At 38.4% G+C, this 23,428-nt stretch overlaps 2 protein-coding genes, 1 long non-coding RNA gene and 1 pseudogene across 3 annotated transcripts; 3 read left to right on the top strand and 1 right to left on the bottom strand.

The window, feature by feature from the left end:
* On the bottom strand, positions 1-1,807 carry LOC110745912 (uncharacterized). Its single transcript, XM_021946068.2, has one exon. It carries the CDS (start codon positions 1,461-1,463, stop codon positions 186-188), a length of 1,278 nt encoding a protein of 425 aa, XP_021801760.2. The 5' UTR covers positions 1,464-1,807; the 3' UTR covers positions 1-185.
* Positions 1,808-7,253: 5,446 nt separating this feature from the next.
* Positions 7,254-11,635, top strand: LOC110745911 (uncharacterized; annotated as a pseudogene).
* Positions 11,636-11,979: 344 nt separating this feature from the next.
* On the top strand, positions 11,980-13,660 carry LOC110745913 (DExH-box ATP-dependent RNA helicase DExH14-like). The gene is made up of 4 exons (XM_088249422.1): positions 11,980-12,512; positions 13,137-13,204; positions 13,314-13,474; positions 13,568-13,660. The coding sequence occupies exons 1-4, from the start codon at positions 12,502-12,504 to the stop codon at positions 13,658-13,660; spliced, it is 333 nt and encodes a 110-aa protein (XP_088105548.1). The 5' UTR covers positions 11,980-12,501.
* Positions 13,661-17,180: 3,520 nt separating this feature from the next.
* LOC148298026 (uncharacterized) lies at positions 17,181-19,444 on the top strand. The gene is made up of 2 exons (XR_015836800.1): positions 17,181-17,437; positions 18,192-19,444. It is a non-coding gene; the product is annotated as an uncharacterized LOC148298026 (long non-coding RNA).
* The last annotated feature ends 3,984 nt before the right edge of the window (positions 19,445-23,428 follow it).

Genomic DNA, 23,428 nt, shown 5'->3' with positions numbered 1-23,428 from the left:
TTGATAAATCATTTTGACATTTAAGATGGCCAATTCTACACATTTGAGCAATCAACAATCTGTGGTCAAGTGACGCCCAAAAATCTGTTTCTCCAATCCTTGCTAGTTCTCCACACTGGTCCTGATTTCAGAAAGAAAAAAAAAAGGTTTTGAAATTTGAACTCATATTCTAAGACAAGAGTTTGTCAAACATGAATCCCATGGACAAAAAATGTGTTTCCTCTATATGTAAGTGTTCTGCCTTCAGCCCCTACGCACCATATATGCCCTTGCAGTTGTAAAGCTCCTTTCATCCCTGCTGTTTCCCATACAAACTTGAAAAGTCCAAGAGCCCTGTCCAACTGCCTCACCCCACTCCAAACCATCTCCTCCTCATCTGAAGTCACAATCTTTCCCATGCACAAGCAGAAATCGTTCTCACTACCGCTGCTATAAACGCCGCCACGTACGTCCACTTCAATATCTCTAACATGCCCAAAGAGGTAATATAACAAAAGTGTGAACAGGCACTTGGACGAATGACCCAATGTCTTCGTCAGCTTCTTCTGCACTAGGCTTTCTTGATGCCGAACTTCCTTGTGTCCTATACTTCTATCAGTCAACACGTCCTTGATCTGAGACAGCCCCTCTTTCAAGACCTCAAGCTTCGCTACGTAAAGAAGTAACTCCCTTTCATTTTTCAAACAATCAATGAGGTCGTTGAACATCTCGAGAACATCTTCCCATTTTTGCAAACCAGAAGAGTCTGTAACTTTTGCAGGCGATAGGCGCGTCCATGAAGAGGAATCATGTTCATATGAAATGGATGTGGATGTGTCAGCCAAGAACTTCAGACAGCTAGCAACTATCTGCTGTCCCATCTTCGTCCCTTTGCTTGGGCACCGATGATCTAAATATTCCAACTCGGATTTCAATCCATTGAGTACCTCCTCAAGCGTCCCAGTCCATATGCGGTGCTGTGTAATCTGTGGAGATAATGTAACACGCACTGACTGTCTTTGTTGAGCAGAAATGTTCAGAAAGCCACTTACTACGGAGAGTGTTTTTACAACCATGGGCTCTCTTTCATTTGGTTTACTGAAACACACAAATTGATTACAGATTCTACCACCTGACAACGCCACGACATCATTCTTTAACCTTTGCTGAACTAATGGAGACCCAATAAATTCCCTGGCAAGTGACTTGAAAGTAAGCATTCTGTGTTCAATACGGTCATCCATGATAATCGAACCATCACTGATGTTAACAAGCCTTCCATCAACCAAATCGACATTTTTTAACACTTGGGTTAGTTTTGTAAACTTGGGGAATTCCTTTTGATACCATTCTCGAGGCATAGGCTCTCCATGAGACTCCTCTGAGCAATGATATAGCATCCCATTCAAATGGACAGCTCCCTTTCGCTTAGCCATTAGATGCTTTGCACCATGTATTAACCTGTCTACATGTCTACAGGCCATTGTGATCTGGAAAAAAAAACCTCAAATAACCCTTCAAGTCGACGCTCCGAAGTTAAAACTGCAATAGTAAAAGGGCCTTGAATTCGGTAAGGCAATACATCGAACACATGGCGTGCAATTTGTTGCTTTCACATATGAACTGAACGACCAACCATTTGAGACGGCTTACTCGGCAATAACAAAGGTAAGATGCAAGCACAGGAGAGCGAAGATCAAAAGCTTGCCTACACTTCTATTGGGTACAGAAAATGACGAAAGAGACTATGCCGCTCGTGTAAAGCTGAAGGAGGAGAGACTAAAGGTTTGCCGGGAAAAAACCTATAACATATTAACGTGTTTAAAATTGGGTCCAACCGTTTTCAGGGGCTTTATTCATGGGCTTGGGCTGGATCTTATGTTGGATCCATTATTAACAGTTAGGCTTTAATATGTGTTTTGTTTTATTTATAATTTTATCTTTTATTTTATTTTTTATTTTATTAATACAAACGAACCGATAGTCTAAATGACAAAAGAAGGGGTGTTTCGCACACATAACCAAGTTGCTATAGGCAGTGGCGCAGCCAAGATTTTGCATTAGAAGGGGCCCTTCACAAAATTTTATAAAATAATTCGAATAGGAGCACTCAAGCGCTAACCAGTTAATAAGTTAATACGATACTAACTACTCAATTTAGTCCACTTCTTAATATCATTTCATATTGATTAATAATCCATTCATTACAATCATGATTGTCCTTTTACTGGGGTCCTTCTTTATATTTTTTTATAGGCTTATTATCACAAAACATCCCTGACGTTTGTGAAATTATCACATTGCATCCCTAACGTTTTTTTGTATCATTAATGGTCCCTAACGTTAATACATGTACTCTTAAATAGTCCTTCTGTCAAAAAAACCATTAAATCTAGGGGTATAATCGTCAAATCAATCCAAAATTATAATTTTTTTTTCTTCTTCCCTTCTCTCTCTGTTTCTCTTCTTTTTTTTCTCCTCTCTTTCCTCCTCTTTTCTTCTTCTTTTCCTTCGCTGTTTCTTCTTTCTCTCCCTTTGTTTTTTTCTTCTTTCCTTCTTTGTTCCTCATTTTTCTTCTTTCCTTCTTTCTCTTTTTTTCTTTTTTCTTTTTTCTCTTTTTTCTTCCTCTTTCCTTCTCTCGGGGTGGTGATTTGGGTGGCTAGAGTGCTGGGTTGGTGGGCTGTGGAATGGGGCAGGGAGAGAGTTGCAGAGAAAGTACATAGAGGGGCAGGGGTATAAGATCCCATGGTGGTGGTTATGGAGGTCGAGGTGGTGGTTTGGGTGGCTAGAGTGGATGGGTTGGTGGGCTGTGGGAGGGGGCAGGGAGAGAGTTGCAGACAGAGTAGAGAGAGGGGCAGGGATATAAGATCCCACGGTGGTGGCTTTGGTGGTCGGGGTTGTGGTTTGGGTGGCTAGAGGAGACAAAGAGAGAGAGAGAAGGGAAGGAAAAAAGAAAGAAAGAAGAAGAGTGAGCGGGGCCAGGCGGAGAGAAAGAAGAAAGAAGAAAGAAAAAAAAAGAGAAGGGAAGGAAAAAAAATTTATAGTTTTGGATTGATTTGATGATTATACCCTTGGATTTAACGGTTTTTTTGACAGAGGGACTATTTAAGAGTACCTGTATTAACGTTAGGGACCATTAATGATACAAAAAAACATTAGGGATGCAATGTGATAATTTCGCAAACGTCAGGGATGTTTTGTGATAATAAGCCTTTTTTATGATAATTAGTATAGCCGTGCGGCTATACTCCTTTTAAATTATTAACAACGATTGCCGTGCAGTTATACTATGGTTTTTTTAATCATTAAAAAATAGTATAGCCGCCGGCTATACTATTTTTGACACGTGACAAGGCGGGTCCTTTTTAATATATTTATATATAAATAGTATAGCCGAGCGGCTATACATGAGATTTTTTAACCAGTATAGCCGCGCGGCTGTACGGGGGTCCTGTTTTTTTATTATTTAAAAGTTTTCTTTTTTAATAAATAGTATCGCCATTTAAAAGATATTCCTTTTAAAAATAATATAGTTAAAGAGTATAGCCGCGCGGCGAAACTATGGTTTTTTACTTTAAAAAAGTGTATAGCCGCGCGGCTATACTTGGGCGCCTTATAAGCGCTATGCGGGTCCCTTTTTAAAAAAAATAAATAGTATAGCCGCTCGGCTAGACTCGGGATATTTATAAAAATACCCAATCCTAGACATGTATTTATAAAAATACCCAAGCACTATTTAAACATAGAAACATACCCAAAATGGGTTTTGGGTATGTGTGTAATGATGGGTTTTGGGTATATTTATAAATGGGTTTTGAGTGTGTGTAATGATGAGTTTTGGGTATGTTTATAAAGTGTTTTGGGTATTGGGTATTTTTATAATTTCAGCCCCCATTTTGGGTATTTTAGTGAAACTCCCATTTTTTAAATAAAAGAGTATAGCCACGCGGCATGGCTGGGTTTTTTTATATAAATAGTATAGCCGTTCGGCTATACGCTTTACCATACGTGATCTTTTTAAAAAAAAATTGTTTGTCCTCGATTTTTGTTTATAAGAGTAGTTTAAAGCACTATTCATTACTATTAAGCCATTACCCGAGTCTCTATTGTCTCCTTTTGAGTAATTTTACTTTCTAGAGTTATTACCCGTATAAAGAATTTAGCATTTTGACATTTAAGACTCGTATTATACATATACATATGTATTTTTCATGTTTAATACACTTGTTTTTTAACAAAATTTTCAATAATACACACAAAATTCACGTATTATACACATAATATTCGCACATTATTGAATAAAAATAATATATATTAAAAACATTAATTAAATTATATTAAAATATTATATAGTGGCTAAACTTATGAGTTGTAATTTGCCAAAAAATTGCCGAATAATATACAGAAAATTAGAGAACAGACTCTCGATATGCACATCGACATCGTTGTTGGCAAAAATGTACCAATAATATGTTGATACGTATTGTTGGCAACAATGATATTGATTGCATATATATCAACAATCCAGTTTGTACTGTCAGACTTTCCTTCCCCATTGCTATATTTACGCATCGATCCTTTTTATTTAAGCAAATGTTTTTTTAATTGTTGAACTTAGAACTCTATTAATCGAGAGAGAAGTGTTTAATTATAGATAGACAGGTTGACAAAATTTTGATTTGTCTCAGCTTGTTTTTATTGGAAATAAGATTGGAATGTTGAACTTATTTCAGTAGCTTTGCATCTAGAATATTTTGTTCTTCTAGGATCTGCAGCCTTTTCCACATATCGAAGTGAAATTAAAACTTCAGCAGAAAGTCTCGCTCTTTAGACATCACACTGGTGAACACCAATTTCAGGCAAAACAAATCAAGAGCGTTTACCGCATTTTCCTTAGGTAAAAACTTTTTCTTGTTCTAAACTAGTAATGAGAAACCAAACTGAGCTTCAGATTCTCTTTTATAGGTGAAAAATGAAGCATGGTGGTTGGTCCTTGGGAACACCTCAACATGGGAATTATATGCTCTCATAAGAGTATCTTTCTCTGATCACTTGGTTACTCACATGGAGTTATCATCAGTTCCTAAGACTCTCCAGGTACTCTGTGGCCTTTTCTTGCTTTCCAGGGGATGAAATTGACTTTAATTTCATATTGTTATTTAAGGTTTGAGCAAGAGCACTCTATTTCACAACTTATTGAACTGCGCAGTAACCAAAGGAAGATATATTATCAGTAAGATACGTTGACCTTAAGATGTATAGTTATAGATAGTTTTAAAAAGGTATCAATACATTGGACCTTAAGGTGTATATAAGTAAATATTCAAATATATTTACAAAGTATAACTGTGCGGCTATACTATTTAAATATATATCTGTATTTGAGTGAGATTGAATAGTAGTTGTGAGTTGAGTCTCTTTCCCTCTCCCATATATATTTCTCAGACTCTAACCTTAGAAGAAAGGGGTTAAAAAGAGTAAATACCAAGAAGACTCTTTTTAGGACATGGAAATTTAGATTCAAAACGCATTCAAGCAATTTTATACTTAGAAATTCAACATTCTTTGATCCACAAAATGTTGGTGGATCCCTTTTGTTGTTGTATTTATGGGTTAAACTCCTATTATTTCTTATAAATAAAATCCATTTTTTATTCTTGCCCAAAATAATTGAAGAAATAACTCCAGCCGAATGGGCTAAAGTGGTATATTAGCCCCAAACTCGATATAGCCGCACGGCTATACTATAAATATGGAAGGAGTATGGCTGCGCGGCTATACTTTTTAAAAATAAGAAATTAATTAAAAATGGTATAGCTGGATATAGCCGCACGGCTATACTATAAATATGGAAAGAGTATGGCTGCGCAGCTATACCATTTTTAATTAATTTCTTATTTTTAAAAAGTATAGCCCCAAACTCGATATAGCCGCACGGCTATACTATAAATATGGAAAGAGTATGGCTGCGCGGCTATACTTTTTAAAAATAAGAAATTAATTAAAAATGGTATAGCCTTCCATATAAACTCGTTAAAAATTAAATATAAAAAGGGTATAGTCGTGAGTCTCAAGTATCAATGGGAGCGATTTGGTATCAGAGCCAGACCCCGACCGGAAGTGTGCCAGCGAGGACGCTGGGCCCCAAGGGGGGTGGATTGTAAGACCCGTGTCTTGGGGAAACAAGAACGGTGAGCAATCCCACATCGCTCGGGGAGGGAAATGTGAAGTGCTTTAAATGTGTGGGCACTTCTCTTCCTAGCACGAGGCCTTTTAGGAGCTCACTGGCTTCGGAGTCATGGGAACTCTGAAGTTAAGCGAGTTGGGGGCTAGAGCAATCCCAAGATGGGTGACTCACTGGGAAGTTGCTCGTGAGCTCCCAAAAACAAAACCGTGAGGGCAGAGAGGGGGGCCCAAAGCGGACAATATCGTGCTACGGCGAAGCTGATCCTGGGATGTGACACGCTGCTTCCCTGGCCCATAACTCCTTATGAAAGCAATGGCCTCCCAGCTTCCATTTCCGATGCCGTGCATGGGGCTGCAAGGTCACTTGCAGTAACGGCATTCTCGCAGTTAAAGGGCACTTGGAGAATCCTTAACAAGGTCATGTGGAGACCCGATAAGAGGAAACTTCCGAGCATCATCTTGGTATGTTGTTTACTTCACAATATAAGAATTGACAGTGGAGATATATTTCCGATGCCACGTTTTCAAATTCAATACCTTTGCCCTCTTTGCTCTTTTCAGTAATCTCCACCTTCCTCTTCAGGTCTTCCACGATTATTTGAAGGTTTGTCAACTTTTGTACTTCAGAATCAAGTCTTTCTAGAATCCTTCTCTTGTTGCCTTCTTGACGGGGCTCTATAAATCTCTTAGAGATCTCTAATTTGTCCACCCAATTCCTTCTCAACCAATGATTCTGAAGAGGAATATTTATTCTTGTGTTCCTTTACTGCTTCATTCTGACTGTGGTCAGTTGGTACAGCATCCACCTTTTGGCCCGTGCCAACCATCAAATCAATGCTGGCATCCTGGTCAATGCTTTCCCACAACTCAAGCATCTAACCATCAGCCTTTATGGTGTCTCTTCTGCTTATCCCCAATGTAGATAGAAACCAGCTTACTTTCCATATGGCGTTTGCAAGCACATGCTTCTCAAGTGCTGTTGCACACTCCTTCAAAAAGATGATAGATGGAATATAGGCAGCCAACTGATCTTGTAGCCCTGATAAACGAAAATCAGGGGGGGGAAAAAAGAAAAGAAAAAAAAAAAGATGCCAGAAACAATTAAACCACAGAAAAAACACTGTCAGCGGGTCATCAAACGCCATAGAAAGGCAACTTGCTCCACTTCAGATGGTACCAAGAAAATAAATAGTGATGCAGGAGCTCGCGTGAGTGACTATGATGTCAGTAAGTTTGTTCATGTGGACTTTGAGAATGGTGCAAAAACTACTCACAGAAAATCTAAGGTTTCTAATTCAACATTACATCTCACCCAGCTGCAATGGCACCACAGTCAATATGATTCGATTGGTGTGTGCTTTCTTTCATCAGATTTCAACAAATAGTGCTGACAAGAAAATTCATAGCTCTTGAATCTCATATTTTGAAAGTTATTCATTTGTAGTAATTTTCCAAGAGGAAGCTTGGTTTGACTCGGTGAGTATTCTGGAGTCTGACTTGGATGATGACTTTATCAGTATACATAGAGGTATTGGCCATCAGCTTGTAACTACATATTACAGAATAAAAGCCTTGTGGTTTTGTTTGATCGCAAAACTGTTGGAACTCATTGTTGTCCCACATCGGCCAGAGGGCCAAAGAGAAAGTAGTTTAAATAGAAATATCCCTCTCTTACTAACACCGAGGCCTTTTGTGATAAAACCCCCATACCTGAGGATTGTGCAGGTGGTAAAGTGGGGAAAGTATCGGTGTTGTTGGAGTGGGCCCTCGGTCCGTTAACTTGGAAAATTTGACATGGTATAAGAGCCTAGTTGCGGGCCCGTACTTTCCACGTGATGGGTGGGTCCCCGTTTGGCCCCGCGCGATGGGTGAGTCCTTACATGGCTCCACGTGGTTGCCGATATGGATCTCCACGTGTGACCCATAAAAATGGGGTCTCACGTGCGGGGGAGTGTTGGAACTCATTGTTGTCCCACATCGGCCAGAGGGCCAAAGATAAAGTAGTTTAAATAGAAATATCCTTCTCTTACTAACACCGAGGCCTTTTGTGATAAAACCCCACACCTGAGGATTGTGCAGGTGGTAAAGTGGGGACAGTATCGGTGTTGTTGGAGTGGGCCCTCGGCCCGTTAACCTGGAAAATTTGACATGGTATAAGAGCCTAGTTTTCTTGTGACCTGTGTTTGCGTTCTCCTTGCAATTTAAGTGCTCTCCAGGGGAGGGGGAGTGAAAAGGATATGTTTATTGACGTATCCCCATTAGCTTGACATATTCCCATGAAGAGGAGGAGTGAAGAGAAGTTGTCTGCGTGATTTAGCTAAAGTTGATATGGAAGAACTGTTGTTGTTGCTATTGTCGTTGCCGTTACCTCTACTACTGTCGTTGCCATTACCTCTACTACTGTCATTGATGTTACCGTTGCCGCTATTGTTGCCGTTGTTATGGTCATTGCCGATGATGTTACTGTGTTTTGATCTATCTCTACCCTAACCCTAGAGACTACCTATTTTCGTTGCACTATACATCTAGCTTATAATCCTAGTCTGCCGCCGCCGCCGTCTACCTTGCTACCGTCATCGCTGCCTACCTTGCTATTGTCACCGCTGCTCATCTATTCTGCTGCAATTTAACCACCTATCTGTCATGGCTGATTCTGCTACATCTCAGTGTTAGTCAGTGCATGTTTCTCAAGTACCATTGATCATATGGCTCCATCGACCCCGTCTCTTCAGGGGGAGAGAGGGAGTGAAGAGAAGTTGTCTATGCTGTTGTTGGTGCCAATGCCTTGTATCGCTGTTGATGATGCCTGTTATGTCTCTGCCTTGTTGCTCTTGTTGGTGCTAGTATTGTTGCTCATGCCTTTGCTGGTGTGTTTCCACTGTGGTCATGCCCGTTGACCTTGCCTTTGGCTTTGCCTTTCTTTGCCTTGCCTTACCCTATTTGTTAGGGTTTGGCTTTGCCTTGCCATGCCTTGCCTTACCCTATCTTTAGGGTAAGGCTTTACCTTTGTCGTGCCTTACCCTATTTTTAGGGTTCTTTGCCATGCCTTGCCACCTTGCCTTTGCTTGGCCTTTATTTGCCTTACCTTGCCTTACCCTATTTTTAGGGTTTGGTTTCTGCCTTATCTACTGCTGTGCTCACAGGGCTTCTGTGTTATGCCTTATCTATTGCCGTGCTCACAAGGCTTCTGTGTTCTGCTTTATCTGCTATCGTGCTCACAGGGTTTCTGTGTTCTGCTATGTGCCCTATTTTTTAGGGTTTGCTCTTGTGTTTCCGTTGCGAACTTTGCTTTAGTTTGTCACTTGTTTCACTCGTGGTTGACGAAAAGACCTTCTCTACAATTGGTGCTTCTCAAGTATGGTGTTCTGTGACTCGCTTGTCAAGTTGGGCGTGCGAAATATCTTTGCCCAACTTGAGGGGGAGTGTTGGCGAGTCCTTACTTAGTTAGGATTTTGGTTCCCTATTTAGTTAGAATTTTGATTACTTACCAATTATTATTTAGTCCTATTATAATAGAGATTTATTTCCTATTATAATTTAGATATATTTCCTATTTTATTTAGGGTTAACACATCTTCGTACTTGTATAAATACCTCCATATTGGAGAAGAATAAGAATATGAGCGTATCTTAGCATAACTAAATATTTACCCTACTTTGTTTAACAAAAACGTCATTACTACTGAAGTAATTTTTCTTGAGCTACTTATTGGAAAAGGATTTTGTTTTGTTTTCTTAATTTTCTTCTCTTATTCTACAGATGGTTTTCCATTAGCAAGCAATCCAGTTGGGAATATCTCAAGTGGCCAAGTACTTCAATACGAAAGATCTGCTCGCTTTGTTGATAATGGGTGTAAGTATGAAGAATACCAAAGCTATATGAAAATAGATGGAGGTAAATCAGATAAAATCACAGGCAAAGATGAGCGCAGGGAATCAAATTGGTTTTCGCTTATTAATACCCAGGGCTATGAGCTTTCTCACTTAGGGAAGGCTGATGAAGTTTGCAGTAAGAGGAAGAATATATTATATCACTCTTATGGAAGCTTTAAAGGACTTATAGAGGATGGACGTGATTCTAATGAAAAAATTCAAACAATGCCCTGAAATCCGGCTTATCTCGATTGGTACCTTCTGTAAGTTTCAACGATAAGATTCTAAGTGCACAGAGTTTGGTTCCGCAGTCCCAGAGAAAGCCATCAGCCGTTTTCAGACTTTCTTTTAAAAGGAGATCCTGTGATGCAGAAGAAACCATTGAACAATGTAAGTATTCGAATAATTCAATTTTCTTTTAATAGAAAGAAAACTTAGAATATTGGGATTGATGTACATGTATATTATTGAACATTTCAATGATATATCCACAGGTCAATCAAAAAGGTTTCTGTATCGGCCTAGGCCAGGATGTCTCATTCCATGTTGTAGAGTAGAGAAGCTGACTTCAGGATCTTGGTCTGAGATTCCACCCTCAACTTTTAAATTCCGTGGCGAGAACTATTTCAAGTATGACTTTGGTTTTTTCTTTTGTCAAAACCAACCTTAGCTGAATTTAGACATTTGCAACTAATTACTGTATTCTGCCTTGCTAATGATAATATTATTTTCTGTTTGTCTACCATCCAGAGATAATGAAAGTCAACTGCTCCGAACTACAGTCCACATACTCCAATAGGTGTTGATGTGTCTGTATGCCCCAAAAAGATACATCACATTGCCCAGCATCCTGAGCTTCCCAAAGTGAAAGCATATGGGAAAGTGTTCATTGTAAACATACAGGTATTTTTTCAGAATTGACTTATCTAATGATATTGCTCTGCGCCTTGTTGCGGTTGCCTGCAATGTTTCTTGGTGATAGTGATGGAGAGGGGATGAGTCTTGTAATGTATTTCAAAGTTTCTGACAATTTTGATAAAGACATCTCTCCTCAATTCTAGGACAGCATCAAGGTAACTTCATTTTGTATGCAATTTCATCCATTTGGATAGGCATGTACTTTATTATGATGTACTCTCCCTGATGGAAATGTGATCTTATGTTCTATTGGAACACTCAGTCTGTTGATATATTTGAATGATGCTTTTAGAAAATGGTTGACGATGAGACGGAAAAAGTTAAAGGATTCGCAAAGGACTCCACTGTATCTTTTAGAGAAAGACTAAAGATCTTGGTTGGGGTGGTAAATCCTAAGGATCTCGGTCGGAGTTCTGCTGAGAAGAAGCTTGTACATGCATATAATGACAAACCAGTTATTTCACGCCCCCAGCACAATTTTTACAAGGTAAACATTGAACATTTATGTTGCTGAGTGTTAAGAAGATGAAACATAAAAACCATGTTGTTTGACTTTATCAAGCTCTCTCACATGCAGGGTCCTAACTACTTTGAGATTGATCTGGACATTCATTGCTTCAGCGGCATATCAAGGAAGGGTCTCGAATTGTTGTGAGAACGTCTTAAAAAAACGGAATAGCCGAGCGGCTATACTCATAAAATATTCTATTTATAAAGTACAACAACGCTGCTATACTTTTTAAATATCTCTTCTAAAATATTATATTTATGGCGTATAGTCACAGTCGCACGGCCTTACTTCTAAAATATTCTTTTTATGGATTATAGCCAGGCTCCATATAGCCAGGCGGGAATACTCTCTTTTAAAATATTATATGTATGGGGTATAGCCGCGCGGCTATACTTTGTTGCAAAATATTCTGTTTATGGCTTATAGCCGCGCGGCTATACGTAATCAGAAGCATACATAAATTGGACGCCATGGTAGTCACGGATAGAGGACTCGAACTCGTCACTACGAACGTCTAGGGCACAGAGCAAGCCCGTTCCAGGTTTCGAGCAGTGTTCGAAAAATCAGCCTAGGCGCTAGGCGGGAGGACACCGACGCCAGGGAGTTAGGCGGGGCCTAGGCGTCCTGGGAGGATCTAGGCGGCTTCTAGGCGGCCTGGGCGGATCTAGGCGGCTTCTAGGCGGAATGGGCGGATCTAGGCGGCCTGGGCGGGTCATGTCCTTTTTTTGTCCAAATGAAGACAGACGAAGCTTGCACTCGCTGTCCAATCTTCAAAATTCAAAGACTCGGTCTTGAGCCTCTCTCTCAACTCAAGCTTCGATCTTATTTTTTCTTCGGTTTCGGCTGCTGTGTTGATTTAGGGTTTAGGTCTTGAACCGTCTGCTGTGTTGATTCGATTTTTTTTGTGCTTTTCTGTTATTGAAGTTCTCAATGTCAGATGAACATCCAAGCCAGTTTTTTAGTATGCCAGGAGAAGCCCAGCAGATGGTTCTTTAACCTGAGGCACACCTTGCAGTTTGGCATTGGATTACACCATGCAGTTTACGTAAGTGTTTATTCTCTTGCAGGGAACAGAATATTATGATGGGAAAACAAAGAGATATGTTGATTTTGCAATATCAATCACAGATGTATTGCAAATGATGGTTTTGGTCACACATGACTATATGAAATAAAAAATGGAAAGAAAGAAATATGTGAATCAAATTACATGCTTTTCTCCCTTTATAATCAACAGTTGCTCAGATTTTACAAGAAAGATGGGAGTAGATGTCCGTCACAATCAGCCCGCCTAACAATCAATAAACACAAATCATATTACTTTCTGAATATTTGCCTCAAATATTAATACTAGGAATCAGGTTGTTTGGGGTTTTGAATATATCAGAAAATCTAATAAAGTCAATGGATGAAGTCTTGCAGTCCTATATCTAATCAATAAAGCATTTTCCTTTTTATTTTTTCAATACTCTACACCTATCTTTTTTTTGCTGTTAAAATTCAGAACGCCTATCATCTGCATTGCTGCTGTGACAGGAGCAGCACAATGATCCTCTTGTACTTAAATATGATGAAGACACAAGTTGAAAGCCTTTGGTTTTGATTAGTGTCCTTAGTATTTGATTTATTGAGCCTGTACAAGATCTTACATGAGCATAGTTTTCTACAGATGTTTAATCCAGCTTACTATAGCTTGGACAATACTGAACCTGAAGTTCTCAGCTCTTACTTGTCTAGGTAATACCATGCTCAATTCTCATGGATTTTTTTTTCCCTTTTATCAGGATATGCTCTCTCTTTCGGTGGCATTGCTTTGATTACTTATTGATTATTTTGGCAAGGTTAGTGCAAAACACATTTGAGGATCTGGAAGACAGTGGATGCATCAAGATGAATGAAGACAATGTAGAGCCAACGATGCTGGGTTCAATAGCATCCCAGTATTATCTTAGCTACATGACTGTATCAATGTTTGGTTCAAACATAGGATCAGATACATCGCTTGAAGTAAGAAATGGTTCTTGAAGATTTTTATTCAGCATTTTAATTTCTCGCTTTTACTTTTTATGCTGTTATGCTTAAGAAGGTTATGTACTATAGGTCGTCTTGCATATCCTATCTGCTGCTTCTGAATATAACGCAGTTCCTGTGCGGCATAACGAGGTAATAAGTCTATGGTTGGCTCTTACTTGAGTACTTGTGTTTTTTTTTTTTTGGATTCATGATGAGGCACACACTTGAGTGACTAGATCTATTAACCGTGGATTCTGAAAATGGAGAAAATTAATACTTGTCCTATAACAACTATCTTGTGAGCGAAGTGGTATCAGTCAGTCCTATTTATTAAGAAAGGGCATATAAAACATATAATATATAATGTTCATATTATATTATATATCGCAGTCATATGCAATCATTCTTCCTCCATACAAATTTGCTAACAAGAATATGTTTTTCTTTGCTTACTGCAAAGACAACAAAAAGTTCTACGTCGGATCATAGTGAAATTTTATGTATTAAAAAATTATGAGATCTTTATCTTGATTTCGAACTGTAATATCTTCTTTGATAATATGAGAATTACAATAAAGCTTTGTCTGAGAGAGTTCAATATAAAGGGGATAAGGACTGCTTAGATGATCCACATGTCAAAGCCAATCTGCTATTTCAGGTCAGAGTTGTCTTCAACTATATGTTTTTGAAATAAAAACTTCATGTCGTTTTCCTTTTTAGTTCTCTCATCTCATCGTTTTATTCTCTTACCATGCATGAATTCTGCAACATTTCTCGCAGTTAGAATTACCAATCAGTGATTACATCACAGGCTTGAAGTCAGTATTGGATCAAAGTATACGAATCATCCAGGCCATGATAGATATGTGCTAACAGTGGGTGGATTTCAAGCTCAATTACTTGCATGCATCTTCTGCAAATGGTCATGCAGGTATTCCTCTTAGTCGTAGTACTTGCCTAGAATAAAAGACGAGTGCAAATTGGGCATTCTGCCTTGTTTATATTATTACATTCTACATCCAGCATATGAGTTGATTAGTTAGAGATGTTAATCGGCGATGCTGAGCACCCTTGAATGTTGTTGCAGTGACATAATTAGTTAGGTAATTCATGTTCTTGTTCTACCCGCCAAGAGCAAATTTCCTCATCACATCTACCAGAGGAGCAAACAATCTGCCTTGAACTTTTCTGGTGATCAGCCATCAAGGCTGAAACAAACTTGGTTTTGTCATACATATAGCAGGTGCGGTTTCACTTCCCTTTTCTGTTTTTTCTTTTTCCATTATTAATCTTATGTCATTGTTGTGTGACATATACAGAAAATTAGAGAACAGACTCTCGATATGCACATCGATATCAATGTTGGCAAAAATGTACCAATAATATGTCAATACGTATTGTTGGCAACAATGATATTGATTGCATATATATCAGCAATCCAGTCTGTACCGTCAACTTTCCTTCCCCATTGCTATATTCAAGCATCGATCCTTTTTATTTAAGCAAACATTTTTTTAATTGTTGAACTTAGAACTCTATTAATCGAGAGAGAAGTGTTTAATTATAGATAGATAGGTTTGACAAAAGTTTGATTTGTCTCAGCCTGTTTTTATTGGAAATAAGATTGGAATGTGGAAATATCTATACAAAAGTAGAGTTAAGTACTTCATGTGAGTTTTTAAGGTCCGTGTTTTTTTTTGTCGAAGTCAGTGTTTAAGGTGTTGGTCTCATACAAGATTTTGATTTCAGTTCCCTTTCCTGCTTGCACTCATCAACTAAATGTAATATATGTTGATTCTGGTGCTAGTACATGATGATGAGGAGAAAAAATGAAGCTCCAAATTATGACATAGAAAACCAGCACAATCCTTTGGAAACTTCGATGAGCCAAGAGTTGGCCAACTTGTCTCCCCTGCCCCCATTGCGTTGTATCTACAGAGTTCCTGAGCGACTACGGCGAAAAGTAGAAAACAGAGCATTTCTATTTTCAAGTCCAATTCATTATTTCTTTTCTGGTGAACATCTGAAGGCATATCAATGTGGTGTTTCATTTACGAAATTAAGGCATATACTCTTCTTTACTGCTTAGATTTCTCTTTCTATTTTCAAGTTATGTTTTCTTTTATGGCTTAATATCACAAAACGTCTCTAAGGTTTACGAAACTATCAAATTGCATCCTTAATGTTTTTTTTTGTCATTCGTGGTCCTCAAGGTGTGATCACAAATGGTCCCTGTTGTTAGATTATGTCAAAAAATCCGTTAGTTTGCTGACGTGGCATATATATATATATATATATCACAAAACATCTCTCAGGTTCACGCACCTATCACAAATGGTCCCTGCGAAATTTTTTAATTTCAAATTCATAAAATTTTAGTTTTCTCTTTTATATTTTATGAATTTTAAATTATTTTAAAATAGATATTGTATTTTAAATACACGTGACACTATATTATTTGAGATGTGAGCTCCACATATATGCCACATCAACAAACTAATGAAGTTTTGAAAAATAATTTAAAAATCATAAAACTTAAAAATGAAAAAACCAAGAGTTTAGGGTTCATAAAAATCTTCTATAAATGGTTTTTTCATTTTTAAATTATTTTAAATAAAAAAAACTTCATTAGTTTGTTGATGTGGCATATATGTGGAGCCCACATCTTCAAAAATATAGTGTCACGTGTATTTAAAATACAATATATATATTTTTTAAATTTAAAAAAGAAAACCAAAATTTTATGAATTTTAAATTTTAATAAATTAATAAATTTCGCAGCGACCATTTGTGATAGGTGCATGAACCTCAAGAATGTTTTGTGATATATATATATATATATATATATATATATATATATATATATATATATATATATATGCCACGTCAGCAAACTAAAGGAGTTTTTGACGGAACCTAACTGCATGGACCATTTGTGATCGCACATACTAACCTTGAGGACCACAAATGACACAAAAAAACATTAAGAAGGCAATCTAATAGTTTCGTAAACCTTAGGGACGTTTTGTGATATTAACCCTTCTTTTATTTCTCTTTCTCAATCTTCCTATATAGAGAAAGGCAAAATGTAATCACTATTTTATATAATAATAAATAAAAAATACAATTACTTGATTATTAAATTATCAAAATTCGGGTTTTTTTTATATTTGTTTTTATGACCTTGTGAATTTGAGATGTGGGTCTTCGTTGGTTTTTTATTTGTCTTTAGTAATTTACACATATATATCTTTGCGCATCATAACCAATTCTCACATTATTGTGATCATGAAAAAATTCTTTGAATAGTCATCTCTTTCTCTACTTTTTCTTTTTGGTCTACATTTTTACCTCGCTAATTACTAGTTGCTACCACTTAGCAGGTGTAACACCCCGACCCAAAATATTATTAATTTTGGATTTTAATTTAATTAAATTTTGGAATTTCCAATTTTTGCCTTTGAAGTGGGGGCAAAAAGGTCAATTTTTATCCGGAGAGAGTTTGGGGCAGCAAGTGGTGTTTTTAGAAAGGTGGTACTGAGCCGAGTCCGTAGACACGCGGTAGGCTCGATTCGGATTTGAAACGAAGAAGTTATGGTTGAAAAATCATCGAGGGTCTATTTGGAATTATTTTCAGAAATAAATTTCTGTTAAAATCAGAAAATCTGATTATATTTCTCTCATTTCCTTCTCTCTCTCCCGTGCGTCTCTCTCTCTCCCGTCGACTCCCTCTCCCGCTGCAAAACCCCCAGCCACCACCACTGACCACCGTAGCCCCCACCGTCGGAGCCAAGCTCACAAGCCCGGCCCTGCCGTCTCCTCCCCCGCCATCTCTGCCGTCGCCAGCCGCTGCAGCCGCCGGAAAACGCAGCAAAAGCTGCTGGAAAATTTCAGAAAAATCATGAAACTTCAACACCTTCGTTCTCCTTCGTTTCTCAACCGATTTTGACAAGTAAGGTATGGAAATCTATCTATTTTTCGTGCTCTAGCTGCCTGTTGGTTAGGTTTCCAGAAATTTTGAGAGTTTATAACTCAAATTTCGAATTGAAGAAAACTGGCAGTTTCGGCCACCATTTGGGGCCACTTCCGGCCATTTTCTGGCCTTCACCCAAGAAGAAAAGTGGTTCCAAATTAGGTGTTTTACCTAGGTTAGGAGTTTGGAGCCAAAATACTAAGTTTTTCCGGTCACCGGAATTGTGATCAAGCCACCCACGCGCGGCAGCGCGTGGGGCGGTGCGTGGGCAGTCCGGCAGAGGTCATACTTTATCCTAGAATGATCCTTGTGTTGCTACGAGCGCGTAGGAGTTTACGGATCTCAATTTGGATATCGTTTGGGCCTCGAACGAATTTTACCTAATATGTGATTTTCGGGTTTGATGTGTTTGGACCATTGGATCAAACCCAATTTCACGTATGTTGTTCCTGGTATTCCTAGGATCGTATAGGAATTCGCGGATCGTGAATCGGAGCCCCGGATGTTCCGGTTCAATAATTTAAAGTTTAAGATTTACGATAACCGTTCGATCGTGAGTTTTGACCGTCCGGTTGACCGAGTGTCTTCCGAGACTTTTCCAGCGTTTGAAACTCTTAGGTGGACCCTAGGAGTGTCTCGTTCCTCGTGCGTGCTAGAAACCCAGGAAAATTAGGATTTTATTTTAAAGTCTTATTTTGAAGAGTTGGATTTTTATATCGTATTCCTATTCTGAAATAGGTAATCCGAATCCGCCCTCGGAGCAGGCAGGACCCTCTCGGGGTCACGCAGCTTGGGACTACTTGTGAGTGGACTTTGTTTTCAAATAAATAGCATGGATTTATCTTGGAAATTGCATGTATAAGAATTTAAGGATTTACTGACAGTTAATTTGTGCTTTAAAGTGAAACTAATATGTTCGTAAGTATTTGGTATATTTTCTGGGTTTTGATATTCTAAGTATCTTGAGTATATATAAATTGATATATGTGAATTGTTATCTATCTTTGAGGGCTATGTGTGGGAAGTACGGGGTTGTTTTATGAGTTGTGGAAAGATGTGGTATAGATTGTCAGTTTGAAGTGCTATAAGCACTACCCCGTGTACCTCCCCCTGGATTTGTGAATGGATTATGGAAATGTGATACTTGGAAATATCGGAACCCGGGGCATACCTTAACGGGGTGTCGCTGTAGACCCTTAATTGGGTAGTCTGCGCGCGTAGGACTGTTTACAGGCGTACGGGTCTTGATTCTTCGTCCGTACGTGCTGGCTGAGAGTTAGTCCCCCAGTTGGACGGCTTGTCCCTAGCCACATAGTCCGCTTGAGGGCTGATAATTGTGAGCTAGTCAACAATCCCCTGCTGGATTGTTTCCCCGGTACAATTAGGTGTGTCTTATATATTTTTATATATATATATATATAGAGTGTATCTCTCATATTCTAGTATTATGCAATTGTTCTTATTTTTGAGCGAGGATACTTCCCCGCTCGTCGTGCCGGTGGGCACGGGTTTCGAGAGTTTGATTTGAGTTTTGTAAGGAAAGGTTTGGGTGGGTTGATTTGCAAGTTTCACTGAATTTCGGATTTAGCTCGGGTTGAGCAAACTATATATGTATGAATATGATGGTTTTTAATGTATTGATTTCATGCATGGTTTTCTAACAGTGGGGTTATACTACTTTGGTTTAAATTGAACTAAACGTTGTTTTGTCCACTCACAATTTTCTGTTTTGCGCCCCACAGCCAGTAGTTGACTGGAACGAGCCGCAGTGCCGTGTCTTGTGCTCCTGTTTTCACGAGCTTCAGCACTTGAGCCTTCTCAGGGCCTCTGTGCTATGTAAAATCGTTAAACTTCCTTCCCACTTTTATTTTCTTTGAATTCTGTTAGATGCTCTGTTATTGCCCAGTTAGAATTTTGGTATTTTGAGGCCGGAGGCCACAGTTTGTAAACGCTATGTATTGTGTAATGCATGCTGGCTGTTGGGTTATAAATATCTGCGTTTTTGACAGGTTGAAATTTTTGGGTTATGTCCTGTTTACAGGGGAGACTCTGCCAAAATTTTGGTAGAAAGTCTCGGGTTTTAGTACATGGGCCCGGCATCTGCGGAATGCCGGATATTTAGGCGGGATCCGACCCGGGTTCCGAGGAAATCTGGGGCGGGTCCTGTCAGCAGGTCACCCCGATACACGACTCGAAACCCGTACAAGAAATTAGCGGGTCAACCTGATACAAAATGTTTACTAAATGGGTTGGGTTAGCATTCTTGACACGTCTATGATCCTGACACAACACGAACTCGACATGAGACGACCTATTGCCAACCCTACCTGTACTTAACCAAGAAACAAGATAAGGTCTCGTAGATAAGGGACATTAATTCAATCCGGCAAAACGCGTCCTACATAATTATATAAAACAAAAAGTTGTTGTATATAGCCCATCTTTGTACTATACATTAATTATTGAGAGAAAATCATATTTGAAAAATACTTTCCCTCCTTCCTTTGTAAGTAGGAATTCCTACATTCCCATCAATGACAATATGACATTTGTGTAGAGTTTTCATTTTGTGTTTTTGATGAATTATTTTTGTACATGTGTCAAACCATGATTTGTAGGAAGGAAGAGTATCTCCTTCCACAAAAGGAGGCAATCAGTAACCTTATATTTTCATCTACTAAATGAGCAAGTAAGCTCTACCAATCTCTCCGACCGAAGACTGCAAGTCATAGTCAATTGAGCAAAGGGCAAGCACAGTTGCAAGTCGCCGACCGTGGTGATGGTAAGCACAAAATTCTCTTCAAATTTAGGGAGTAAAGTGAGATGTCAAATTGGAGTAAGACTCGTGACTTATTGCTTTAGAATAACTGAAGAAAACCAATCGATTTATTTTAAATTGTGGATTTACTAGCCACTAAGAGAGAGATAAAGAAAAAGAGACAGAAAGCTTTAGATCCGAGAGGTTTTCCTCTGGATCCCGTTGGATCTTCGGTGTTCTCCAACTTTTGGTGGACCCATGACGATCTACTCTTCTTTTGGCAGATATCTTATCTCATATTCAGACTGGCTTGGTTGTACCTCATCTTGTGAGGCTACTCTTTGAGGTGTTGCGGCTTAGTCATGGTAGATACACTGCTCATTGGTGCGTTGAGGCCCTAGAGTAACTTGGTGGCGCTCTCTATATCATGTTTCGAAGAAAGATTTGCGGTGGTGGGTTTTCCTTTTGTCAGCGTTGCTTTAGCCTTTTAATTTTGGTTTAATTTGTTCAATAAAGTCTAGAAACTCTATGTGTTTAGTTTGGATAGCGACTAGTTTTTGTCATTGTTTTCTTTGGACTAGATTTTAGGAAAATTATGACGGTTGAGGGTTATAGAAAATTTATTTTCGAGACTGATTCTCTCTACATCATTTTAGCTTTTCGGCTGGCTCAGGTCACTGAGGAAGTTTTACCCATATTTGTCGTATTGGTATTGAGATGGTTTCTTTTACAATATATGGGTTGTACTGCAAATTAGTAAAATACGTACATACTCAAGAGTTGTACAAAAGAATGATTGTCACAAAAATTTAATTTTTTATTATTTTTTTAAAGAAGTTTGCAGTTTAGCTACAGTTTATGTGTCCATGTTGAATAAAAAATATATATTTCTTTTATATTCTCAAAGAGCTACATATAGAGTGGTGGAGTATAGGTGGGCCCCAACTCTTTATTGACCACAAATGTTGGTTGCTGTGGGGAATAATGAATGACAACACTATGCTTGGACCACTTTCATATGACATGCAACCAATACTCTTTGACCACGGGTTTGTCAGTGGCACCACCAAAGTATTAGGGGGTTGTCAACAATATAAAACATGTCCAACACTTTATAGAATATAGAATACAATATTAATGTCTTTTTAGAAGTTTTTATTTTTATATAAGCAATATTAGAGCATCTCCAGCCTTGGCACAAGACTGGGCAAAAGGCCCCCCAAGGCAGCCCAAAGATGCTCCAGCGGAAGAAAAATGGCCCGGGCAAATGATGGGTCCCATCAAACTGGGCAAGCCCACGGGCAGATCTTGCCTGGGCAGGGTGATGCAATGCTGACGTCATAATGACGTCAGCAACCAAAAAATATTGAAAAAAAAAAGGAAAAAAAAGGAAAAAAAATACCAAAAATTCCAAAAAAAAATTTAATAAATACCTAGGCATATTCTTTACTTCCCACACTAAAAACTCTATACAAATTTATCTATTCATATCTCATGTGAATAGTATTTGCCATTGTCTTAGCCTTCCAAGGGTGGAACCAACTAAGGCAAGGCTGCCACTATTCACGTGAATAGTGGCAGCCCTTGCCTTGCCTTAGCCTTGCCTTAGCCTTTATGGGTGGACTTGCTCTTAGGGGAGAGGGGATTCAAACACAAAATCTCAAGTGCATGGGTAACTACTCTTAATTACTGGAGCTACAAGTTTTTGGCTATGCCTTTAGAGCAAGTCCAGCAGAGGGTTTTGGACCCAGGCTAGGGGGTTTGGGAGGAAAACGGGCTCCAGCAGCTAAGGCTGGCCCAAGTTCCATGTGGGGGCCACGAAGAAGGGCTAGCCCGAAGGCAGGTTCAGCCCCATAAACGAGGGAGGTTGACGTTAGCAACAAAAAAATATTAAAAAAAAATCGAAAACAAAAACAAAAAAATTCAATTTTTTTTTAAATAAATACTTAATCATATTTTTCACTTCCCACACCAAAAAAAAAATTAAAAAATATTGTCCAAATTAATTGTTTAGGTAAACAAATATGTGGAAAAAAAAAACAAAAAAAATAAATAGTGTTTGCCCTAAACTAGGGCAACTGCTGGAAACCAACATTGCTTTTTGCTAGGGCAGCCACTATTCACGTGAATAGTGGCTGCCCTAGCCCCCCCCCCTGCCATGGCAAGAGGCAACTGCTGGAAATGCTCTTATTAACATTGTTCGCACCACTTTGCAAAACCCAAGGGAAGGTATCGTATAGTAGTATAGCTCAGAAGTCCGAGTGTCGTATCCACAGAGAGCGGTGTAAAGATAACAGAGCTGAAAAAGAACAATTATGATTGAAAAGTAGATTTATGCAAGATTTGATTTAGAGAAAATTCAATTGATTAAAACACTAAGGCATTGGGTTTCCACTTTTAACATAAGCATGCAACTCTTAATAATTTGATCCACAAAATATTTTCCATTGTAGTTGTTCAAAATAATTAAAGCTCTTTTTAATTTCCTTTAGAAGTATTCTAAGCATAACTTGTACCATTGGCAACAAACTATCAAAAAATAATCTTCATCAAAATTCTATTAATCTTTAGTAATTCTCTTCTCTTTTAAAAGCATGAAAGTTTTTACTACACAATGGGAAAAACATGATTGAACCCATGAAATAGATTATCAAACATTCATCAATTAATAAAAAAGAAAACTACAAATTCCATTTGAACAAAAACTACAAATTCACATTAAAGCTTAAGTTTGGATCAAACCAATAAAAATTACACACTTATATTAAAAGCTTTCTCCCTAGCCTTAGCTAGGGAGTTAGTTCCCCATAATAAAATAAAACTAAAAACATAAATTAAAACTTAGAAAGATGGAGGGAAGAGAGAAAGCTCAAGAGTTGTGGAGCTTGGTGTGTTTTTACAATGTCATAGCTCCTCCTATTTATAGGAGAATGTGAGCAATTCTAAATTCATCAAATCCCTCCATTCATGAATTTAATATGTCTTCCACTTGCCATCAAACCAATTGCCAATTTGCTTCCTTTACTTATTCCATAGTGTTGATGACTCCATTCTCCAAATTCTTCATCTTTTTGTTTCATTGGTTGCTCCATCCATTGCTTCTTTTCCTTTCTTTTATGCCTTGGTGTGGCACTAATTCTTCATCATTCATTTGGTCATTCCCAACTACAAATTGTTTAATGCCACCAAGTCTCCCTTTGATAATTCTTCAACCTTA

The sequence above is a fragment of the Prunus avium genome, chromosome 1, assembly GCF_965620075.1.
Source record: "Prunus avium chromosome 1, drPruAviu1.hap1.1, whole genome shotgun sequence".
Classification (NCBI taxonomy): domain Eukaryota; kingdom Viridiplantae; phylum Streptophyta; class Magnoliopsida; order Rosales; family Rosaceae; genus Prunus; species Prunus avium.
Note: the sequence above shows the minus strand (reverse complement) of the source record. Positions and strands in the feature narration are given on the sequence as shown.

Bases quoted from the DNA above. Each gene is read 5' to 3' on its own strand.
- LOC110745912 (XM_021946068.2), bottom strand. From the start codon at position 1,463: ATGGCCTGTAGACATGTAGACAGGTTAATACATGGTGCAAAGCATCTA.
- LOC110745913 (XM_088249422.1), top strand. The intron at 13,205-13,313 runs GTAATACCATGC...TGGCAAGGTTAG, and splicing joins CTCAGCTCTTACTTGTCTAG to TGCAAAACACATTTGAGGAT. The intron at 13,475-13,567 runs GTAAGAAATGGT...TATGTACTATAG, and splicing joins GATCAGATACATCGCTTGAA to GTCGTCTTGCATATCCTATC.